The sequence below is a fragment of the Heliangelus exortis genome, chromosome 3, assembly GCF_036169615.1.
Source record: "Heliangelus exortis chromosome 3, bHelExo1.hap1, whole genome shotgun sequence".
Lineage (NCBI taxonomy): Eukaryota > Metazoa > Chordata > Aves > Apodiformes > Trochilidae > Heliangelus > Heliangelus exortis.
The window spans coordinates 65,153,261-65,177,496 of NC_092424.1; the positions used below are offsets into that span (position 1 = coordinate 65,153,261).

A 24,236-nucleotide genomic window follows, 5' to 3' on the forward strand; every position below is an offset into this window, starting at 1 on the left:
GTAGAAGAAACACTCTAAAAAACTCTAAAATATATTTTTAATTTACTTTTCTTGTGCCCATGAACTCACCAAATTAATGTTCAGTAGAATTGTCCATGCATGAAGAGGAGCAGAGGATCTCTGGTATAGGACATTAAACTTTAGAGCAAATGAGGCTCCTTAAGCTTTTTGTGTTTAATGAAGACTATGTAAAGGCTGGAACTCTGTTATTCTTTGCTCATCATCATAATTGTTTTTTAAAACTTTGGTGTTCAAACTTGTCACTTTAGATTCTCATCCTGCTTTGTTCCTTGCCCTAATTCTTTTGTCAACTGTGTTGTATGTAGTTCCCTAGTTACTAGTAGTTCTTATTATTGTCATTATTAGTTAACTTCTTACTTCCTTATACAAGCCACCTACTACCTTCTAAGATGAATATATAAGATGAATAAATAAGATGAATAGTTTGTTCTGTTGTTTACTGAAGCTATAGTTTGGGCAAAAGTCATTTAGGACTAGACATGCCCTAATGCTGTGCCACAATGTATGTGTAACATTTATATAAAACTTTCATTGGCAACTAAAACATGAGAGATTGCCTCTGAACATCAAGAAACACGTTTTTACTGTGAGGGTGACCAAGTGCACTCTGTTACCCAGAGAGATTGTGGAGTCTCCATTCTTGGAGATATTCAAAAGCCTCTGGACACTTTCCTGGGCAACTGGTACTAGATAGTCTGGCTTGAGTAAGGGGGTTGGACCAGATGAGTAACTGAGGTCCCTGCCAACCTCAGCCATTCTGTGATTCTATGAATTTTCACTTGTATTTTCATGAAAACACAACCCACTTTAACAGAAAACATTAGGGAAAAGGAAAACCTTCTTTTCTCAAGGCCACAGCTTTACTGCTGTAGACCCACAACAAGTGGACAGCAACAGGAGTAACTATTTCCAGGTAGAACATACTCTGAGCTGACTGAAAAAAATGTACTCTGTGCTACCTGGTCTGAGGACACTGTTAATATAAATTTAAAACATTTGAATACTGGCCTCTGAGGAATATAAATACCTGATTTAAAATACCTGTGATGGTGTCAGATTGAGACTATGTGATGATTTGAGAAAAATTTTTGAGCGGGACAAGAGCAAAAAGGCAGAGTAGGTTGGTTTTTCTTCTGTTTCCTTAGTGAGCAGACCAGGTTTGCTCTGTAGGTGCTAATTGTCATACCTGTACATTTGATAAGCATCATTTAAAACTCTTTCCAGTTAAAAAAAGGCAAGTATCTTGTAACGCTGACTGAAGCAAACAGCTCTCCATATGCTGTTCAGTTAACATTAGAAAACAAATAGAATATCCTTTACCTAGGCAGAGTGATTTTTAGCCTCCTCCATGTCTGCTACTGTGGTCTAGGAACATACTTTGGAGTGAAGGCACTAAATCCTTTAGTGGTATCGGAATTAAAAGATACAGTAGAATTTACAAGGCCAGGAATGAATCTTCTGTTAGCACTTTATGCTACATTAAGTATGTAATTACTGATTCACTGTGCAAAGTTTATTAGGCTCCTCCATCCTACTCCCTGCTTTCACACAGATGGTGTTGCAAATCACCTCTCAATGGTCACCTGCTTGAAAGCAGAGTTTCATATGCAAAGTGCCATTCTTTGTTTAGATATGATAGCTTGCAAGATGGAAAATGAGACAGCTATTTAAATTTGTTGTTGCAGCACTTGGGCTGGGTACACAAGATTAAATAAAAAGAAAATTAGGAAGCAGATGCTTGTGGCTTAACAGAGGAATTGTGCTAAAAGACACTCTTCACTACTGGTGGATGTGAGTAATTTTACTAAGGCAGCAGTTTCCTTAATCAGGAAAAACTTCTAAGATGACATCCAGATGTTTTCTTTATCACTTCACAATGTATAATGAGTTTCTATTGTATATGTCATATTTTAAATTCCGTTCATATTTGCTTAGGTACATTTTCAAATACATATATCATCTTAACTGTAGAAGACCTGAGGACATGTTTTGTCCCTTTGACATTCTTGCCTGGTGTTGGTGTATGAGTTCACTCTAAGGCTGACAGTGTCTCATCAGCATCCAAGCAGTTGAATATTGGACTTCTGCATGTTTGAGAGGATTTGTTTTGTTGAGGATGGAGGTTTTTAGTGCTAACATCTCTTCCTATTATAGCTGTGCTGTAGTATGGTGCTTCTTGGAGTGCTGCCTCTTGTCAGAGCAGGACATGTGTTGATACAGGTGTTAATACCCACTATGGTGGGTTAATATCCTGTTCCAGTTATGTGGATATCAGAGATTTAAAACCTAGGTCTTAGGTGTAGGCTCTGTCCTCCATCTTGGGTTGTTGATGGTTTTAATGCCTGTGAGCTTGCCATCTGCCCTTGCTAGAAACCAAGCTTTATTTGGCTGGAGACCTGGGGTTCCAGCTTGCTATTGCTGACAGGGCACAAGACATGCCAGATCTTTGATGCTGATTCACAGACAGTGAGGTGTTTCATAATTTATTTGTGGTGGTGTGGGATTTGAGAGTCTTGATTTGAGCACAGCTTCTGTAGGCACGAGCCTTGTTACCCATGGTTTCGGCCTTGGGGGTCAGCTGCCAGCACAGATGCAGCAAATCCAACTCATTACTTGTTGTGCACACTGTGTATTGCTCCTCCTGAAAAATGAAGGCTGCCCTGAGTTTGGGGTGAGGAATTCTCAAAGGCTTTTATAAATAACAAGTTCCTTTTATTACAGGCATTTGTTAACATTTGTTTACTACATTCAGCACCACCTTTTCTTGAATTATCACAACAAAGTTATTATTAGATAGTCAGTCCATGAGCTTTCCAGGTACTAGTGGGTTGTAGCTAAGTTTTAATTGGGCAAGGATACATAATCTTTAAAATAAAACTAATGCTTTCTTTGACATTAGTAGATAAATTAGCAGTTACTTTTTCTCTTGTAGTCTAAAAGTTCTTGCACTTAAACTGTTCTTGGAATTTGTCTGTGGAAGCAGTCGTAAATACTCATGAATAGCAAAAAAGGTAATAACTAAATATAGCTGGAATAAATCTTCCTCTATAATTTTTTAATTATACAGTTATTTAGCAATTCATTCCTTTATTCCAATTTTAAAGTGCAGGTCAGATATTTATAAATTACTGTACATTAAAATTTCTTAGGTTTATGCCTTGCCTTCTTTCTGCTAGTTTGTACCAGTTATTACTGGCCTTCCTAAAATAAGATTTTCAAACACAATGTATTTAGTTAGTTAAAAAAAACCTAAAATAATTACATGTGCTAACTACTGCTGATAACTTGAGGGGTTTTGTGCTTGTTGCTGTGTACATTTGGATTCCATCTGGAAGTCACTCACATATCCAGTTACTTTCATTTGATTAAGTTCTCTATAGTCTTTTTAATGGGAGAGGACTTTTCACAGTGGTATATGGCTTTTTTGATACAAAAATCATCTAGAAAAGAAAATAAATTTTCTTGCCATCAGTGAAACCATAACAAAAAATCCAATTGTATAAAAGAAGGGATTTAAAATTTTCTTTCCTTCAGAAAAGTAATATAATTTCTGTAATAAGCATCTTTTAATGTGAACTTGCTTCTATAAGCTGGTGGCCAGCATACTAGAATATTCTGGAAAGGGCAGTACAAATCTAAAAGCTTACCAGTGTTTGTTACTTCCTCATGTTGTAAAAAAGACTGGTATTGCTCTGGCAGTTTGCAGGTGAAATGGAATTGTTGCTTCCAGATACCACATGCTGCCTGAATCACTCCAGTAAAGTTATTTGCATAGCTCTACAATAATTTTCAAAAGCTGGAAACTTAAGTGCATCTTCCTGAAACACCACATCTTCTTGAGCACCTGGAACTTTTGCAAGGTTTGAGCACTCAAGTACAAGTTTGTGTCTTTTTCAGTCTTAGATTGGGAAAGTCCCTTTTGACTGTAGAAGACCCCTTTAGCTTCCAGGATCTATATTTTCCAGGCTTTATCAACTGAAAACCATTTATCTTTTAATACATTCCAGCCCAGCACTGTATGATGGTACATGCTGTGCAGGACTGTGGGAATAGCTGCAGATAGTAATTTTTAAGTGAAATGTTCCTTTTGCTTTATATTGCTATGATATTGTTTATCTGCATTGTATGAAAACCTGGTGCTTTTGAGAATTTTAATGACATGTAAGAATCTGAGATTTTTTACCAAACTCAGTTAAAAAAAAAAAAATAATTCAAGTCTTTTTCCTGGGATTTCTGACATCTCCTAACCCCAAGATAACCCTGCTCTGTGCTGAGTACCAGCTTACCTTGTACTCCCTCTGCCGGTATCCCAACGGGATAGAGACCAGACCAGTTGCATTTGGGTAGTAATCTGAAGGGAGGAGGAGATTTGTTTAAATTCTCAATAAAATAAAATGCTGCTCTACCCGGTCAAAGTTCTTGAGTGAAGGTGTGACAAGCTATGCTTTGTAATGAAGTTAAAGCACACTTTGTTTCCTTCACCATTCTTTTATGGAAACAGTGATGATTTAAATTTCCAGAGCAGAGTAAGCTCTTCACTGTCTGGGTTGACTGTGCCTGGGATGAACCTGTAGTGGGTTTGGCTTGGGCAGCCAAACAGTGTGGGATGCTTGAGGGTGTTTAGTGCAGAAGCATCCCCTTGTCTCTCCAACACAGAGCCAAGCCTTTGAGCTCCAGGTTGGTGCAGCCCCAGGAGAGGCAGCCCTGCCCTATTTGGCCATCAGTGACCTTCTGCTCTTAAAGCTGAGAGAAGGCTGATCAGCTCTGAGCAGAGTAGTACAGATGGGCAAAGGTGTTTTGAGTCACTTACAAACCAGAAAACATTCCCAGAACTCTTGCTGAGGAGCATGAAGCTGGCTCTGGTGTCAGCATGTGCTGATTAGCTCAGGCTGGTCTTTAAACAGTGTAGATGTACCCTGGAGCAGAGCTGATTTTTTAATTATCTTTCTCTCTGTCCTGGAAGGAAGACATGAGGTGGACTCATGCACTGGTGTGGCATTTCACATGTGTTTTGCTCAGGTCCAGCAGGACAAGGGCTGGCCCAGAGCTAGAAAGTTGGTCTCAGATCTGGTCTTCTCCTGGAGAAAATGCTCAAAATACGTTCTCAGCACTTCTGTCTCTAAGTATACGATAAATAATACTACAGCAGTTCTAAATGAAGCCCACTGGGCTCCTTCTGTTTACCACACTGATTTTACTCATTACAATGCTTATTTCCACAAATGTTATTAACTGTCTCCTCACCTTGTATTGTAGATAATTCATAACTGACTTGCCTCAGCCAGAAGAGAGTGAAATTAGATTCAAACCACCTGCTAGTGTCAAGGTGACAGTAATTGTAAAAGCAGTAATTGCTGCTGAATTAATGCCAGCAGCTGTGTAACTTTTCCAGGTGTCATAAGCATGGTAAATACTGTATAGGAAATAGTTTCAGATAATATGACACTTCTTAAGTGTGGTATCAATTGGTACTGAAGATGGTGGAAGAATTCAGCTTACACTACTGCAAGTATTCTGGTACATCAAGTGGAGTGCCACAATTTTGGTAGCATTTCTAATCTTCCATTGTAAAAATAAATCAAACACAAACTTCACAAAAAAACAGTATTGTCTTTCAGCAAAGGAGGTACTGGAACAAATTCTTCTAAGAGACTTCTCCATTGTTAGCAGATAGCTTTAAACATAAATCAACATTTGTTATGCTGAAAGGATTTCTATTCAGTGTTCTGAAGAGCAGCAAAGTGGCCTGTCCCTGTTCATTTTTCTGCTCTTGTTTCCTGCTTTTGCACTGAAATAATCATGCCTTACCCTACTGGGAAAGGCAGTCAGGTACAGGAAAGAAAGCAATAAATCTTACTTAGTGGCTTGTCTGTTTCTATCTGTAAATATAAAACAAAAATGAAAAATGCTTAATTTGACACAATTAGAAAAGTGGAGAAAATGTCTTTGCCAATTGGAAAAAAAATAGGATTGTTTCCTTTGATGTCAAAATTTAACTTCTGGTTTCCCTCATTTAGAGGACTTTTTAAGGCAGAATTTTTGCTGATTTTAATTATGATACTGTGCCATGTTATGCTCTTTTTCAATTATACGTACCTCATATGCAATTCTAAGTTACTTCTTTGTTTCCTGTGTTTTCTTTTCTTCCTGATTAGCAGCAGCAATTAAATCTATGATGAGGTAATCTAACATTTTCAATAAGTCATTTCAGTAAGAGGAAATGTTTTTGTTTATCTAGAGGAGATAACATTCTTGCACTTTAATGAAAGCCAGTGCTCACCAAATGACAGATCTGGTCTTAGACCTCCAGTTGCATCTTTGCAGGCAGATTCTTATTTCTCTGAGAGAACAATGTTTTTCCTAATAAGATTTGATAATGGATACAAGAGCCTGCAAAATCTGATTGATTGTCTGATTGTGTCTTGTGAGATGAGAAACACAGTCCTGAATATATGATCTCTTTTAAAAGAAAAATACCTTTTCTCCAAATCCATTGGAAAGATCACAAAACACACTTGGACCTCCGTATGCCACAAGATTGTGTAGAGAATGTGACCAGCTGCTTTAAAGTGTGTATAAGTGAGTATTTGGAAAATTCAGTTCATTCAGTTCACATTACCTTTTCATCCCAAGTTTGTCTCTCTGTCTAATTCATGCTCCAAACCTCTGCATTTGTATCAGTGACACAAAGTAAGCAGAAAAAAAAAAAAAACCCTCCATGCCCCAAACTGCTTTTCCAAACAAGAGCACCTCACTGAATTAAGGTCACATTTGATGGAAAGTAATGGTCACAGGGTTTGGTGAGACTTGAGACTTTTAAGGCACTTGAGATTGGTAACCCAAAGGACATTAAAGGATTCTGCTATGAGCATTGAGCTTATTTTAACTACCAATGCATAGCCTACTGATATAACAGAGGTCTGAGTAAAAAAATGTAGTAACTCTTATCTTCTGTATAACCTATTATGTGACTATAGTATCTAATTTGCTTTAGTGCTAATTTTAACTTTGAGTAGGACTGCAGAGTGTGAAGGAGTCTGTGTATTTATTCCATGGAGGAGACTTTCTTAAACAAGACCATCGCACAGTGAGAATCAGTATCATACAAGTTTATTAGAGTTCTTACATAAAGCTGTTATAAAATGTTAATAATACTTTGAGTTTAAAAGGAAGTATTATCTTGCATCCAAAATCTGTCTTCTGGGAAAATCAAGTTGGAGACAAATGCTTGAGAAAGGATTTAATATCCTACCTAACTTTAGAGTGTTACATACTGATTGTATATTTCCGACAAGCTTCAGTTATCATTTTCTTTCCTGAATCGCAGTCCTTTCTTTGTTGCAGGATAGTTTCTACGTCTGACTTAAATGCTAGTGCAATTTTTAATGGCTTGATTTGATTACTTTTTAAGGGTAGCCACAGTGCTTTCCTCTGAGTCCTCAATTTAAAAGAAGATTGATGACAGCGTGGCTTATTCATGGCATCACCTCATGAAGGGACAGCTGATATGTCAGGGAAATAACTCCACTCCTCCCCTTCCTTAAAAATATGCAATTTAGAAAGGAAAAAGAAATGGAGCAAGTCATGGAAGTCTTGGGGATGGTTGATAGACTTTTAGGCTTGTAAGTAAATATTTAAACCATGAGAATTAAGTGTAGGCTGAAGGGTGGGTGCAGGTGTGGGACCATGACAGCTTCTACCATGTCTGATCCAGTTGGAGTAATCTGTGCAAGTAAGCCTTCATTCCTGCTGGCTTATCATCCATGAGGATAGGCCAGGAAAAATTATGGAGCCTTTCAAGATAGCCACTGGGATGGGAATTTTTGCTGTAGATCTTTTCCTCTATTATATGTAATGTCTCATTTTTGAGTTCTGTCATGTCTTCCTTTACTCTATGCATCCCAGTTAAGGCTGTTACACTTCTTTCTTACCAAAAAATTGTTACTGAGTGATACTGGGGAGAGATGAGGGCTTGGCAAAAAATTGAAGTTTATGTCAGCAACGGATATATCTGGTAGATGATTCTATTCTTTATTTACTTTTATTATCTGAAAAAAACTAAAAAAGTATCCTCTACAATATTTATGTCTTGTCCAATATTAGATTTTTCTGCAAAAGAAAAATATTCTGATCGTTGTGGACCATGTGCAAAAATCAAAACATCTGCTTTTCCTTTTATTATATTTTAGCTGTTAGAGCTGCAAATTGAAAAATAAAATGGTTCCTTTATTAATCTTCACCCCCTTACCCTTGCTGAGAGAGCTTAATTTTGCTGCATGAAATTGCTATTTATTGCATTCAGTCATTCAGAGGGATGTTGTATTCTTGTCATTCTTGCCTGTATTGCTCTGCCTTATAGATAGTGATCTAACAGTCAGTTGCAGGGCCATGTAAGAAAGTGCTAGAGGTCAAATTGGACAATACCCATAGCTTTTTTCTTTAACTTTGGAAGTGGAAAAAAAATCATAAGCGTGCATTAGTAATAACCTGTCGTAAATCTCCTGCAAACAAGAAGTGCATCTTCACCAAAGACTTGTTCCGAAATTGTATGACGGTTTAAAAATAATTTTTATATTCTCTTTTCTTAGTTGTCATCTAGGAAAATTGTTTACTACATTAGGAGAGCTGTATTTTGTACAGGAAAGTTAGAATGCCCAGCTTCACTGTGTGTTCTAATGTTGGTATTCGTAACACTGGTTGGTATTCGTAACTTATCTAAGACTACATTACATTTTCCTTGCACATCCATATGTGGAACATTGTTTCCCTACTCCTTTGTATTGGATGTGTTTATTTTTGATAGCCATTATTTTTTCCATTTCCATGAAGTAGGCGTCTTATTTTTAAAGAATTAGGATTGTTAATTCATAAAGCAAATGCAATAGAACTAAAGAAATATGTGACATTTGGTAGAAGTATTTGAAAGCAAAGCATTATTGTTGTACATCAAATCTTAATTAAGTTACTTAAACATTACATTTCTGTCCAGCAGCAGTTATTGTAACAGTTTCTTTCTAAGTTTGCATGTAATCTTTTTAGCATTTAAGGATTTGTACAGCCTTTAAGGTACAGCAGTTATTGAGCCTTGCTGCCCTGCTATGGTTGAATACAGATGGCTGTTTGAAAGGGGGGAATGTCCTCTTGTCCTTACGTACATATGTGAAAAAGAGTACATGTGGCACCTTTAGCCACATTCTGTAAAGTATCTATCCCTTTACATATGGAAGAACTATCTATTCCCTTTACATATGGTTTTCTGCTGTGTAGCAGGCATTTTTACAGAAATCTGGGGTCCTTGTTTGCTTGGGAGGGTCGTTGTAGCCTGTCTCCTGCTAATACTTTCAGGGCTGAGATGCTAAGGTAAGCTGGTATCCCACGATATGTTGTGAAAATGTGAGGAGGCATCTCTTCTGCTAAAAGAGCAAAGCAAAGGTTTGGGTTCAACAGAGCAAGGTGAAAAAAATGTGACTGCCTAGCATAACAAAGGGAAAGATTGCTCCTGGTGGGGTTACTGGTGTTGAATTCTCTCAAGGAAATCTACTAAGAGATAATTGTGTTCTGCACCAACTGTTTCTGAGTATCCTACAAGGTTTTAACTCTTGGGGAGACTGACTGAACTATGTGCTTGATGAAGATCACAGTTCCATAATTAATTCTCAGCAGAATCCACACAACTGGTAAACCATGAAGTCAGAATTAACATGGATTATGAAGGGATTTCCAAGCAAATAGCTTTCCCGGCTGTCTCATGCCAAGTTTCTTGCAATCAATCAAAAAAGTTTTATGACTCCAGCCATATATAATTTGGCTTCAAATTGCTTAACATCACTCAAAATAGCTTGCACTCTAATTCTAAATCTTGAACTGTTGTCACAGAACTCTTGAGATCTGTGTCATATGAAAAAACTGAGAGGCAATGTGGTGCTTCTTTATAGTAATGTGGTTATTCCAGAGTGTTATATTCTCTCCTGCTCATACACAGAATAAAACCCTTTATTCTAGCTAGCCTGTAGAAAGTGAGATTTTTATAAGTTGTATGTTATTTATGTGGCAAGAAATTTCTTTATTACCTTGTTTTCACCAACATAAGTATTTATGTATTCATATAAAGCTATTTGCATTATTTTCCTTCTCTGAAAATTTGTTGTGCCATACTTCTCTATGCAGGGTAGTGCATCAGATAAACAGGTTGATTTCTAATACATAAAATTTGTTATAAATATGTCTGAAGGGGCAAAAAAGTATTTAAGGGATCCATTATTAAAAAAGAGAACGATGAAGGTGACTTTGCTATTTTGGCTACTACAACTGGGATAATCCCTTTCAGTGTTGCACAGGATCCCAGTGTAATTCCAAGCAAAGAGGCCTTGAACATCCACATATTGAAATCTCTAAATAGGTTTCTATATTTAAGGTGGAACAAGATTGCTTCTAATTAAAAGCTCTCTTATTGGAGCACTCAGTGCTTGGAAAGTCAGATTAATGTAAACTGAGTTGAGCTGGCAGTTGAAGGAGAGCAAAACCCTCTTTCTTCTAGATTTGTAACTATTCCTCTGAACATAAAAGTTCCTGATCTTAAATTATTTGTCATTCTTGTGGGCACAAGTTAAGCAATTGGGATTTTTGTGCTTGTTTTAAAGATGAAATCTGAAACTCGTTATATGCCGGTGACCAGTCAAGTCTTGGTTGTCTATAGGGGTATATTGAAGTTTTTTTATTAATTGTTGCACTGACACTCGTCTGGGTGTAAACCAGCTGAGTCTAGAAGACTGGTGCTACAAAAATATAATTTCTCTTTTTTTTCTGGGTGGGTTTTTTTTTTTGTTTGTTTTTTGTTTGTTTGTTTGGGTTTGGGGTTTGTTTTGGTTTTTTTTTTTTTTGGTGGGGGGTGCTGGGGTTGGTTTTGTTTCTTTGTTTTTTTGGTGGGTGTGCGAGGAGGGGGTTCTTTTTGCCACAGATTGCCCATGCAGCACATTTCCAGCATGGCAGGTCCATGGCAATCCAGCCCAGGTTCCTGTGGCACACTGAGCCACTGCAATTTAACCTCATGCAGCAAAGGCAGTTTCAGTGCTGGGGGAGGGGGTGTCCCTGGGGACAGGCAGCTGTCCAGCTGGTGGCCTCTCCACCTAACCCAGAGTGCCTGGCAGGCATGGTAGGGAGCATGCCAGCAGCTCTGCCCAAACCAGGGTGGCTCCGACTGCTCTGGTGTCTCTGGTTTGATGCTAATCATGCCAGATGCAGGTCAGCTGGGTATCATCACTGTGTGAGATGGGCTGTTACTGTCTATAATGAAAAATGGGTTGTGCTGCTTTGTTCCTTTGGTGTTACAGTAAAGAACCAGTGATGCTTTATTTCGCTTACAGTACATTCTCAAAAATTATACTATCTAAATTAATTCAATGGGAGCAACAATGCATTTTCCAACACTGTGTTTCTTCTTGAATTCCAGGTTTTCCGAAAAAAGGCAGTGGAGCTTGGAGAGAAACTGCTACCTGCTTTCAACACCCCCACTGGGATACCTTGGGCATTGCTTAATATTAAGAGGTAAAACAATTGCTTTTGGGTGAAAAGTTACATTGAAACTGTCTTCGACACAGAGCTATTAAAATTGCTGCACAGTTTTTGTCTTTCCATAAAGGCAAAAGTTGACGTGAGATTCTTAGTTCCACAGTTTAGATTAGGAAATTTAAGAAAATATATATAGATATATGCAGAAGAATGCATACAAGAGTACATTTATGCGCCTCGGGTTTTTATAAATTTTTATGTTGCCCATTACTTTTCCTGAAGTTCTCCATTTTTTTAGATCTATACATAGGGTAAGGGTCAAAGGAGATGTGCTACTATGAAAGAGTCAAGTTTCCAGCCACTTCATATGTACTTAAAGTTTACCTGTTCTCAAACATAGTATCAGCATGTCTTTCAGTAGCTTATCAGGAAACCAGAGTGATATCTGCTACAAGTGACTCACTGTTTTGCACCTTCTCCCAAGGAGTGGTTTTGCTTCTGGGGCCTTGAGCAACCTGATGTAGTGGGAGGTGTCCCTGCCTATTCAGAGGGTTTGGAACTAGATGATCTTTAAGGTCCCTTCCAACCCAAACCGTTCTATGATTCTGCCAGTTCTCCTTTGCAGGCAGCTGTGTGTTTGCTGTAGGAGATGCCTGCTCTCCTCAAGTCCCTCTGGCCTCCAGTATTGGACTCCAGGCAGATGTCAGCAATTCCTTGGTCTTCCTCAGGCTTGCTAGCAGTGATATTGTGCTGGTAAAGAAAATGTTTTCTTTCCACACTGCCTGGGGAAGAATACTGAAAGTTACACCTGTGGGGTATGTTTATGTATTCATAAGGGCACACCAGCTTTCTCCAAACTGCAGGTAAACCACAGCACCACCTGCACAGGAAGTGAATCATGGAGACTTTCACATGTGCATGTGTTGGTGTCACATTTGTGGCTTTTTGTGTGATTCCCTCCTTGGCAGTAACATTCTTCCACTGTTCTCTGCTTGATCTGTATTTATGGGCCCACCTTTCCCCCAGCATGGGGTCTATATTGTCACACTCACTTGGCTCTCTGTGTGAGCCAAGAGAAGGGGCTGATCAGCTGCTGCTGGGTGATGATCCATGGACTTTGGTTACTTGCATGCATGCTAATGATTCCTTCTCAACAGACTTCAGTGAATCCTGCAGAAGTTCAATAGCACAATGGCTTGAGGTTTGTTGGTTATTAGTTTTTAAGCCATTAGAGAAACTTCTGAGTTCAAAACCCTAGCAAATATTTTTAATTACAACACAGCAACACTTCGTTCTACATAGTATAGGTAAACTTATTTTAGATATTTAGGCTAAACATTTGTCTTATATATAGCCCTTACTTAACTATCTGCTTATCTGCACAATCTATCAAAGTTTTTTTGCAAATAGTTCAACTTCTGTGGTAGGTCTTTATGATGTTATTCCTAGCTTCTCCCAGCAACTGCTGTGGTGCACTGCAAATGTTAGCCACAAACACTGCCAAGCAATGACACAGAGAGGGATTATTTTCTTATCTTGCAACAAAGTGGAAGAGGATCTCTCTCAAGATAACTTCCCTTCCTGTGGCAGGAAGAATTATATTAAATGCTGAGTTCTTGATTATTCATTCTGAATCCTTGTGCATCTGTCTAGATTTGACCTTCAATAGATGACTCTTCCATAATACTGTCTGTAAACAAATATGCTGTCATCCAAGCTTAGGAAATGCTAAGCCACTGAAGCTTGCATATCTTACAGATCTAATGCATCTCATTTCTGATTAGTATTTTATTTGATTTTATTTTGATTTATGCTTAGAGTGGAGAACTCACAATAGATTGTGGGCGTCAGAGGTTATTTGTAAATTACTATTTTTGGATTAACAGATCATCTGGATATTTGTTTCACTATGCAAATGTTCTTCACAAAATAGTTTGTTTTCTCTGCTCATTTCGTATTATCATAGCTAGACCTGCTTTCTTCTTGGGTGCCTCTGTGTGTAAACACTTGTGTGCTTCTGTCTGATTGTATCCTTACATACCAAAGACACCCACCTGAAGTCTTGTACTCTTTCTCTTCTCCATTGTTTTCCTTCATCCTGCTTCTTTCCTCACTACTTTGTGACTATGGGACACTTTCTGTCCATTTGTGGACCCTAATTATCAAATATATACAAAAATTCATTGTGCTCTTCTTCACCTAAGATACCTGAGCGAGTTTGTAAAATTTCTTTTTGTCTTTGAAGTGCATTTTAAGTAGTTTGGCAGTTTGTACTGGGATTTCCTTTTCTTTCTTTCTAAATGTTTCAGTTGTACTACAGTATTTCTTGATGTTACTCTGTATCTTCAGTTCATCTTCAACATCTGTTTTTCATTTCTGCTTATACTGCCAAATTTGAAGTTCCTTTTTCAGCTCACTTGTTTATTTGAGTAACTACTGGTGTGCACTTGTTGCCTGTTGTGGCTGAAAGTTGCCTGTTGTGGCTCAAAACACTGGCACTGCAGAGATAGAATGCGTGTAAGCAGTATTGGCTTAGATAGGTTTGAGTCTTCTTTTGAGGACAAGGAGCCTCATATATATATATATGTATTTATTAATTTATTTGATTTCCTCCATCACCTAAATTCTTTGTTTAGGTACATCATCTTCCTTACTTCTAAAACAGCAACTATAACAGCTTCTTAAAATATCACTAGTTCATGATCTTTTCTTTTTCTTCTCAGTAAGCTGTGACAATCTGGCCTCTTCATGCTGCAATTTTTGTTTTCCTTCAAGTAATTTATGACTGAGAAATATGATTGTGTATATCTATAATACACCTCTCAGATTCATAGAAATAAAAAAAAAATAACTGAAATTATAACTCTCTTAATGAGTTAAATAATCTTAACAAATATTTGGCTTACATCACATTCACAGATTCACTTAACTTTTTAAATGTATCTGTTTAATAAGACAACATTACTACTTTCTAGTAAGAAACTCAGAAGCCTTCTTATATGGAATATTATATTTTCCATGAAATGTTTACTCTATATAAATTGGTTATTTGAAGGTTACTTACCCCTCGTGTGCTACTGTGTAGCAATACTGCTAGGCATTATTAAGGTGCCTGTCTTTTTATGAAGAATCAATGTAGCAAATGATCTTTTAAGTGCATCTGAAGTTTTGAAAAATAGTTATGCCTGACTGTAATGAAGAATTTGTCAACTGGTCTAAATAATGTTTTTATTTCTGGAAACATAACATAGTGTAAATGGATTTTCTGGATGTCCTGTTTGCAAATATTTTTGTGGCTAAGGAGGATACTGTACTTGTGTGTCTGAAAGTGTTACTGAAATTCATGTTTTCTGGTTGTAGGTATGAGTTACACCTCAGTGCAGTTTTCAGGATAGATAGTTTTGATCTATGGTGGTGTCTGATTTGCCTTCGAGCAATGCAAAAAATTTCATTATAAAGTATCAGAAAAATTCTGTGAGGTATAGTTCCAGCAACGTATCTGTTTGGCAGGAAAAAAAGAAAAGAATAATGGATTTTTTTGTGATAAACCATAATGTCAAGCTGTATTTTTCAAACAGCAGCTTCAGTTCAAGTTGTGGATGACCTCTCTGTGGAGATGTTCAAGGCCCAGCTGGATCAGGCTGGTCAAGTTGAGAGGCATCCCTGCCCATGGCAAGGAGGTTGGAGTAGATGATCTCTAAGGTCCCTTCAGCATAAACCACGATTCTTTGATTGTAAAGCTGAATTTACATTTACATAAAGTCACAAATTTACATTTACCTCTGGCAATAACACAGGAAGGATTTGTAGCCTTACTATTGCTACTCAAAATCTGTCAGTTCAAGTGCTTTCTTTATAGCTACAGAAAAGAGATGCTAGTCCCAAATTCATTAGTGCACTATAAAATGAGTGTAAATACTTACAAATGCATAATTATCGTAGTGCTTATCTGTGTAAAACCCTATGGGAGTGTTATTGCTGTGATTCCTCAGCATAAAATGTATGATTGCAAACAATTTCTAGATCTCCATGGTGCTAACAACAGCTAGTGTTCTTTTATAAAACAGAACAAAACTTTTGAAAAACAGTCTCATAGAAACAAGCTGATAACAGGAAGGTCTTGCTCTTCACTTCATGGATTTTTTCTGTCTTCCACAACATATGTTCCTTTAAGAGTACCAAAATCTTCCCCAGCTATCATAATTTTTTGGCTTCATGGAGGGAGGAGAGATTTGAGTCAGGATAAGCAGGTTGCATTATTTTGTGCTTTGGCCTAGAAGAGATTGGGAGAAGGAAGTTCACCCAATCACCAGTAGGTACTTCAAATTTTCTATTAGTCTGATGGTTAAATTAACCACAGGTTGAAACAGAGTGGCATAAGATGTACAGTGAGGAGTATGGAAAAATTGTATCAGAGCTCAGTTTGCTTCCTTATAGCTAAAACTTATTTTTGTTCCAGTGGTTGTTGGGGCTTTTCTCTTCTCTAGTTGTGGATATGATGTGGTGGATAAGAAGGACTGAGCATCTACCAAGCATTGGAGCCTGACTGTGTTAGTAAATTGTTGGTGGTAATATGCATAAGGATACTTGTCCAGCATTGCTAGACTGGAGAAACAAGATTTTTACCTGATTTTGCATCAAAAGTAAGGACTATTTCAGATTCTAAAATAAGCAGTAGTTTAGGTAGGTGATTACTGTTTGTAGATGCTCTGTGTTCGTATTGTCCTAAAATAATGTGTCTGAAGAAGAGTTACTTCTGTTTTCAGATATCATTACTGTGAAGAAATGCTACTGTCCTCTTCACAGATTACTTACTTTCTTTTTTTCACTAAAAAGACACTAAAAAGTTAAGTATATTAACTTTTTAATCTATCTTTCTTTATAGATGTGTACACACAGGCTTATGCAGTGTAAGGCAAATTGGGCTGCTTTCAGGAACTTTGGGAGAAAGGAGAAATTTTAAAAAAGTTGCACTTGGCTTTACTGCTAGAGGCTATGTATGATTTAAAAATATCTTATCCTAGCTGTGGTTTCTCTCAAATACACAATTATGTGGTTTTTAGTATCCCATGGAAGACTTCAGAAGCATTAAAAAACAACAAGCAAAAACGAAAAACAAACAAGCAAAAAATCTCACAAAAATACAAACAAAATCAAAACATGTTCAGCTTTCATTTGCCACTGAATATTCAGTCTTTCCTTTTTTGACACCTAAACTGGCCTCAAGAAGAATTCTGTTAGTTTGGAATAAAATAGGTTACTGCTCTTTGGAAGTAATGATTTCATAATACAAGGAGAAAAAAAGAAATAATTCTTAAGCAGTACTGAGGCTGGAGAAATAAAACATCTTTTGGGCATAAATGGAAAATGAGAAACTGTGAATTCGTTTTTCTCTGTTCTCCTTTCATCAGGAGAGAACCCTTAAATAATCCTTTCCTTTTTATAAAAACATCTTTTGATGCTAATACAGGTTTGGACAGAGGAAAATGTACGCTGTTTGAATGCTGCAGTAATTATCTTTGCAGTGTTTGTAACTGAATGCTCTTAAGTAAAATCAGAACTCTGGTGAATTTCAGCCTCTATCTCTCTAAAGATTTTTTCCTTTGCTAGTTCTCAAAGTTCCTTGCAATTTGTGCTCTGCTAAGGCCAACAGGTATGTAGCACTTCTGATGGTTCCTAATGACAAAGTTAGCTGATGAAGTAGTTTAGGAAGTCTCAGCAGTGAAGTCTTTCAACAATCCATCTACAAGACCTCCATTCTAGTTAAAAAATGTTGAAATACCACGCACCTCTGCATTTTGTAATTTAAAAGATTTTTTTAATATTTCATTTTTAAGGTTATGTGTCTTTCTACTAGCTATATTAAGGCACATTATAATTTATAATTTATTTGCCCTATTACAACACTTCATTAAAATGTCAGAGGATAAAGCTTGTAGGCAGGGTATTACACCAAGAACTATGCATGCAGTGCTTTTCACATATGGAAATAGCTACAGCCGTTCTGTTCTGCACCATGAGTTAATAAAGATTGATTGCAATCTGTTTTTATTAACTCGAGGAAGAAAAGCAGTGTAGTGATATTAAGAAAATTAATTATAACTTTCTAATCTGGTAATTAATGTGCAGCTGGCCATGAGTGCAGTTAGTGCAATTCAGTGATTTCACAGTCCTGACAAATTAACTTCATCTCTTTCAAGGTAGATGACTGGGTTTTAATCTTTGCTCAGATTTTTATGATCTTTTCCATTTCATAATGGTTTTAGCAATTTAGATGTTAACTGTGGACTTTTACTATAATAATGTGCGCTGAAGTTCAATTGTATCTTTTAGGACTGAAATTCAGTTGTGTTTTTTAGAACCCTTTTATCATTTACCAGTGTTGTACTGTAGTTTCTCATCAAGCAGTTGAATGAAACGGTGATTACTGGTAATTGACCTGCATGTGTTAAATAATGTTAAAATGCTACTGAGAATTTAATCTACACTGTAAATTGAGATGCTCCTAATTAAATAGAGTTCTTAGGATAATCTCTTTCAAAAACTAATCAACTAATATGACAATGTTACTAAAAATCTTATTGACTTAATTGTGACAAATTATTAAAGCTAAACAATGCAATTACTGTAATGGTCGTATTAGTTTCCATTTTTCATAACCTATCCGTAATTGTTTTTCAGAAACACAGAGGGAAAATAGAAATTTCCTAGGTTTATTGAATGAGCAAGACAAGGTGACTTGAATGGGGGAGGGCTTGTGTTCTTGCCTTCTTTATGAGGTGTGAAGGTACTTGTGGATCACCTCATACTCAGTGCCTCTCATCTCTTAGAAAATCAAATGCTACAGAACAAAAATCAGAATTAGAATCCTAGCACTCGATAAGAGAAAATGCTCCTACACAGTCTGACTGGTCGTGCTACTGTCAAATTCCAGCTCCTAAAATACACCAGTGAACAAAGCATTGTAATCTCATCAATAAAGCTTATCTTTAGTGTCATTTTAATAGTGGAATGGGGAAAAGCACAAAGTATTTGTGTAAATCACATTCTGAAAACTGTTTCAAACTATTCAGTCCTCTTACACTGTCAGTAAATAGCAGGGTTAAAAAATCTGCTTTGTTACAGAAGGCTTTTTGGTGCCTTGCTTGTCTTCTTTTAAGGGCTTTTGTTGTTTTAAATGTTCATTAGGAATGCATTAGAGAAGGTGTTCTGAGAGACCCAAAGCCAGGAGTTTTCAGCCCAGGGAATCTGCCCTTTTGGTTGTTCTGTGACACAGTTTCAGCAGGAGAAAAGATTGAAAGCCTTTCCCAGAGCAGCTTCTTGTCTAGTAAAGACATTCTCCAGGAATGAGAGAATTCCTTTAGCAGGCACGAGTTTGAATTTTCTCAGCTGAAGTAGAGTTGAACTGAGGTCTTCCACTTCTTGGACAGGGTGTTTATGGTTATAAAAACAAAGTGCTTGAAAGTAGATGTTTGCTTGGCACTTTTGACATGCTTGTTCTTCAGGGTGTGTGGGGGTCACAATCATCTCAGATGCCTGAAGTGTAGTCAAGCCTTCTGCATCTTTTGTTTTGTTCCAGCTGAAGCTGAACAGAGAGACAGACAAGATTTTAAGCAGAATTTAAAAGATTTGATTATTCCATAACAACAAAGAATATATAAGGGATTGGGCTTAGGGTATGTGTGTGTGAGGCTCTAGTCAAATAAAAGCCTTAGGATTTTGTAAAGGATCTACTAGGAAATTTAGTTGTTTTAGTGGTAGAGAGTAACATTCAGACAGATCTCAGTTTGTGACTTTTTAATTCATAACTCTGAGAGTTTTAAAAAAAATAAAAACAAAACAAAACAAAAAAAACCTCCCCAAACCACCTAAAAAAACCCTCAGTCACAAAGAACAGAACAGGGAAATTGGATTGTTGGTTGACATTAATGACTGTGAATGTTCACCATCTTATGCCATCTTCTAATTTGTGTATCACAGCCAGTGTTATATCCCTGTGTTTAGGAACCTGAAATATTCTATATTGTTCACTGTATCAAAACATTTTCATTTATTAAATCAGATTATATTTCAAAATAAATAGGCAGCAATGAAATTTGTTGAATTAGTGATACAACCAATTAATTTTGTAATTTTTTATTTGTTTAGACACATGGTTGTGAACCATATTTTCATTATTTTTGTTTGCTTCAAGCCATATTGTTGGTATCTTAAGCTTTTCTAGTGTTTTTTTCTCAAATTTCCAAAGTGTTTTCTTTGCACTCATAATCAATGTAACACAGCTTCCATAAGCATCCATTAACATTTATGCACATGGCAAAATAAAAAATAGTTACATGACATGCAGCTGTCTGGAAGATGAGGTGTTTTCAAGTGTCTTATGTATTCTTTAGAGTCATTCTGTGGTGTATTAGATATTACAGCACTGTAAATCAGTTTGATCAAAAGCTACACTTCTGTTGTGTGCTTTCATGTACTACCAGATACTACAAATGACACAGAGCACACAATATAGAATTAGTTTGCAGATGCATAGGACAAAATCGAACTAAAAGATATCCTGTGTTATAAAGCATTCAGCTGTGCTAACAAAATAGGTGATTTCAGAACCATATCCTTGTGTTGTGGAAAAGATGCAACCTGGCTTCTTGGTCCTATTGGCTGATATGGACTGTCTTCTACATGTTGGGTTAGGTGGATGCACTTGCTCTAATGTCACATCAAAAAATGAATAACCTTCACATTAAAAATAATAGTAACCTTGTGTTTGCTGCTTTTTGATGAGAAGACCTTGCTTGCTGTAGTACTCCATAACCAAACTTAATGGACCTGGCCTAGAAGCTTTGGTATAATTGAATATAATTTTTCAAGACAGAATGGTCACTTTGCTCTATATTAAACTACCTGCTGCCCACCAAGAAGCAGCAATAAAATCCCAGTGGCAAATGCCACAGACACACGAATGTCACAGGTAGCGATCCAGATAGCAGAGGGTAGAGACAAAAAGAGACTGGTACAATGGCAGGGTAGTTTGAAAACTCATGAGAAGGAAATAAAAAGAGGCTGGTGAGCCAGCTAAGCAGTTTGTTCCAAAAATTTGCCTTCATTGGTTTAAGTTTCATGTTAAAAATTGCATTTTTATTGTTATAACACTGACACATGTTTACAAGGGAGTTAATAGGAGGGAACAATCTTTCAGCAAATTAAATGAAATGCTACTATTTCCAGCTGACATCTGTGAAACTGCTGCTACATTCCTTGCAGTAGTGCTTAAAGAAATAAATGAGCAAGTATTCATTATAATCGAGCTTTAATGGTATCCATATGCTATATATCTTGTAATGGTGTTCGTGTTGTGTGGTTTCTGTGTAGCATAAAAAAAATTGAGTATTAGTCTGTCAAAGGCCCATTATTGTAAATGTCTTGATTCAATACTTAGCCTTGGTGAGGCTCACATGTTTTAACTATATCCCAGCAAATTGTGGTTGGTACAGCAAATCTGTCCATCTTTCTGGCTGACCTTTCAGGTTCTCCATTTTATGTCATCCAACATACTTTCCAGATAATTAAATCTATTGAAGCAAAGAAGATTTTAGAAGTGTTTCATTTAGATTTTAATTCTTTTGAAATTAATGTTTTCTAATGGACATTACAATGTGCAGTCTTTCAGAAATGTTGTTTCACTTCTTGTCATGGCATTCTGCTGAGGCCATAAATTAACTGTTTTCTTTATCTTCTATCCAAAATTCATTTGTAAATTAATTGAGTTTTGCTTAACTGTATTTTAGTCAGCAATGGCTTAACAGCTAATAGGTTTTTGACCTGTCTTTGAAGGTTTAAATCTCTCATTTTAGTATTCAGTAAGGTTTACTAGAATCCAAGGTTTTCATGAGCACTACAAATTCACAGGCTTGCTTCTGAGTAGCTAAACTTTGGAAAGTGGTTTAAACTTGTTTCTTTTCTCCATTTAATGAAGTCTAAACTGCCCCATTTTCACAGACACTTTGATAAGGCATACCATAACATTTTGAAAAGGGCTCTCCATGGGTTTTACTTGGTTCTCTTCTCCTTATAATAAATAGGGATGGGATGCTCTAAATCTTTTATTGCCATTTTTAAACAAGCTTAAATCATCACAAATGTATGATTAGCTTTCTATTGCTTTATTAGATGTTTTGGGGGAGGTTTCAGAATTTGAATCAGAACAGAAAATAAGGCAGAAGTCATGTCATAGATCCATATATTCCAATTCTGAACACCTAATCTGCATTTAAGTAATCTCAGACAGATGTTTGTCTAGCCAGTTGTTCAAGACCTACGACATGGAGATTCCATTGTTTTCTAAGGAATCTGATTCTGGTGTTACTGTGTCTTGACTGTTTGGTTTTTTGGGTGGTTCTTATTTTCTCTTATGCCTAGCCTGGAAATTAAATACTATAGTTTTGGTGGAAGTTTTACCCCTTTTTCTGTGTGGAAGAAGACTATTGCTAGCATTGGGTGCAGGTCAAAGAGGGCCTTTCCATGAGGTGGTAATGTATACCTTTCAGCACCTTCATTCATCAGTTCACATGTAAGCCATGCCATTTACCCCCAAGATCCCTTGTTTGCATTTCCACTTAACCAGCCTGCTCTTTTCTTAAACTTCCTTCCCAACACCTGCTTCTACAAGCTTTTTAGAATGATTCTTTATCAAATTATAATCCTAGGTTAGTAGCTTCGTTAGTTTTCCAGACCTTCCTTTTTTTTTTTTTTTTTTTGAGTCAGCAAAAATACCTGTCTTCACAGAGCAGCTCTGGTACACGCTCACCATCACTTACATTTATTTCCCTCACTGAAGTACAACACAAAGAGAAAACATTGGACAAAGCTGTGGCATCACCATCACTTTCATGAGGGTTTTTTGTGTTATTCTATAACATATCAGTACTTCGTTCTTTGATGTGGGAGTCTTTGTGTTTCGGCATCTCTTGAGCCTCACTGAAGTAAACAACTGGTTTATTTTTACCCATTTTCATTTAATGAAATTGGGTTATATATAATTGTATAGCTTTATGTGAGTGAGCCGGATTGTTTTGCTGTTTATCACCAGTCTATTGATACAACATGTTTTAGGTACTTCACAGGATTAGAAAATGACCTCTTGCTGTCCACAGATTTAGCAACTGGAAAAGAGACTCATTCATTCTTCATTCAAAGTTCTTCATTCTTTATGCTCACCTGTTAGGAGAGGAGACAGGAACCTCTATATATCTATCTAGATATTCCATCTCTACTTTCACCCACATGTCAAAGACAATTCGGACTCTGGCTGCTGGCCCTTAAAGACACCTGATGGAAATCTACCCTTATGAAAGAGATAGGAGTGAAAACAGGGAGCCATCTCCACTTCTTCGTTTATTCTTTATTATTCGTTTATTATTTATTATTATTTATTGATAATTTTGATTTAGGCCAGGGTGTTGCTCTCATATTCCTATATTTGTAATATAATCAAAGTCAAGAAGTAAATAATTTTAAACTCTATTTAAAGTCATTCTTCAGCCTGGAGAAAAGAAGGCTGAGGGGAGACCTTATCAACATCTACAAGTATCTAAAGGGTGGGTGCAAGGAAGATGGAGCCAGACTCTCCTCCGTAGTTCCTAGTGACAGGATGAGGGGCAGTGGGCACAAGCTGGAACACAGCAAGTTCCATTTTAACATAAGAAAAAATTTACTGTGAAGTTGACAAGGCTCTGGAACAGGCTGCCCTGGGGGGGCTGTGTAGTCCTCTTCTCTGGAGACAGTCAAACCCCACCTGGATGCAGTCCTGTGTTATGTGCTCTAGGGGATCCTGCTTTAGTGGGAGTTGAACTGCATGATCTCCAGAGGTCCCTTCCAACTCTGATAATTATGATAATTCTGTGACTTGTAAGAGATTTATAAATAGTTTATTTTCATAGCTTCTGAGTTCAGTCTTCTTGGTACCCAAAAGATAATTGTGCACCTTGTAAAAAATACTTACTTAGACCAATATGCCATATCTATCCAGAATATACTTCATTCCTGGCAAGGTCTTCATTTCAGTTGAAGAACAAGTATGGCACTTCATACATGATGATCCCTGCAAGATACTTGATGTCATACTATTCCAGTCTACAGCTAGAAATAAAAATTAGAAAAAAAATCAATAAAATACAGGTTCTTGCACTGAAGCCATTTAAGCAGTGAGAGATTACATATTAAATATTTTGACAAAGTGTTTTGCTTGATTTGGGATAGAAAACTGAATTTTTTAAATGCTTTATAAGAAATAGAATCATTGTTTTAATTGATAATTTAAAAATGAAAATTAAAAATTGTCACCTTGTGTACATTGTTTAATATGCAGAAGCTTTTTCAACATGGTTAATGAAACAGTATGAGCAGATGCAGGAAGAAAGAATATACATCTCCAGCAGGATTCCAGTTTTTTTTTTTTTTTCCTTCTGAGCCTTTGATAGTTCTGTCATTTTAAATAGTAGTTCTTTTCATGCTGATTTCACTTCATCCTTTATTATCTTATTCTCATTGTATTGATTAAAACCCTGTTAGTGTTGTGAAAAGCTTATATCCCTGCTTGATGCCAGCTCCTTTATTATCTGGTAATCTGGTTTACAAAATCCCCCAGGAATATCTTAAGTGTGATCATGAGTATTAGTACATGGATTATGATAATTTTTTTAAGAAGT

The 24,236-nt window shown here is 36.8% G+C and overlaps 1 protein-coding gene across 2 annotated transcripts in view; it reads left to right on the forward strand.

The window, feature by feature from the left end:
* Positions 1 to 24,236, forward strand: part of MAN1A1 (mannosidase alpha class 1A member 1) — a 133,434-nt gene that overhangs the window by 68,728 nt on the left and 40,470 nt on the right. For both annotated transcript variants that reach the window (XM_071741052.1, XM_071741053.1), the window contains one exon: positions 11,471 to 11,565. In XM_071741052.1, coding sequence (XP_071597153.1) covers positions 11,471 to 11,565 — 95 coding nt within the window. The remainder of the gene's footprint in view (positions 1 to 11,470; positions 11,566 to 24,236) is intronic.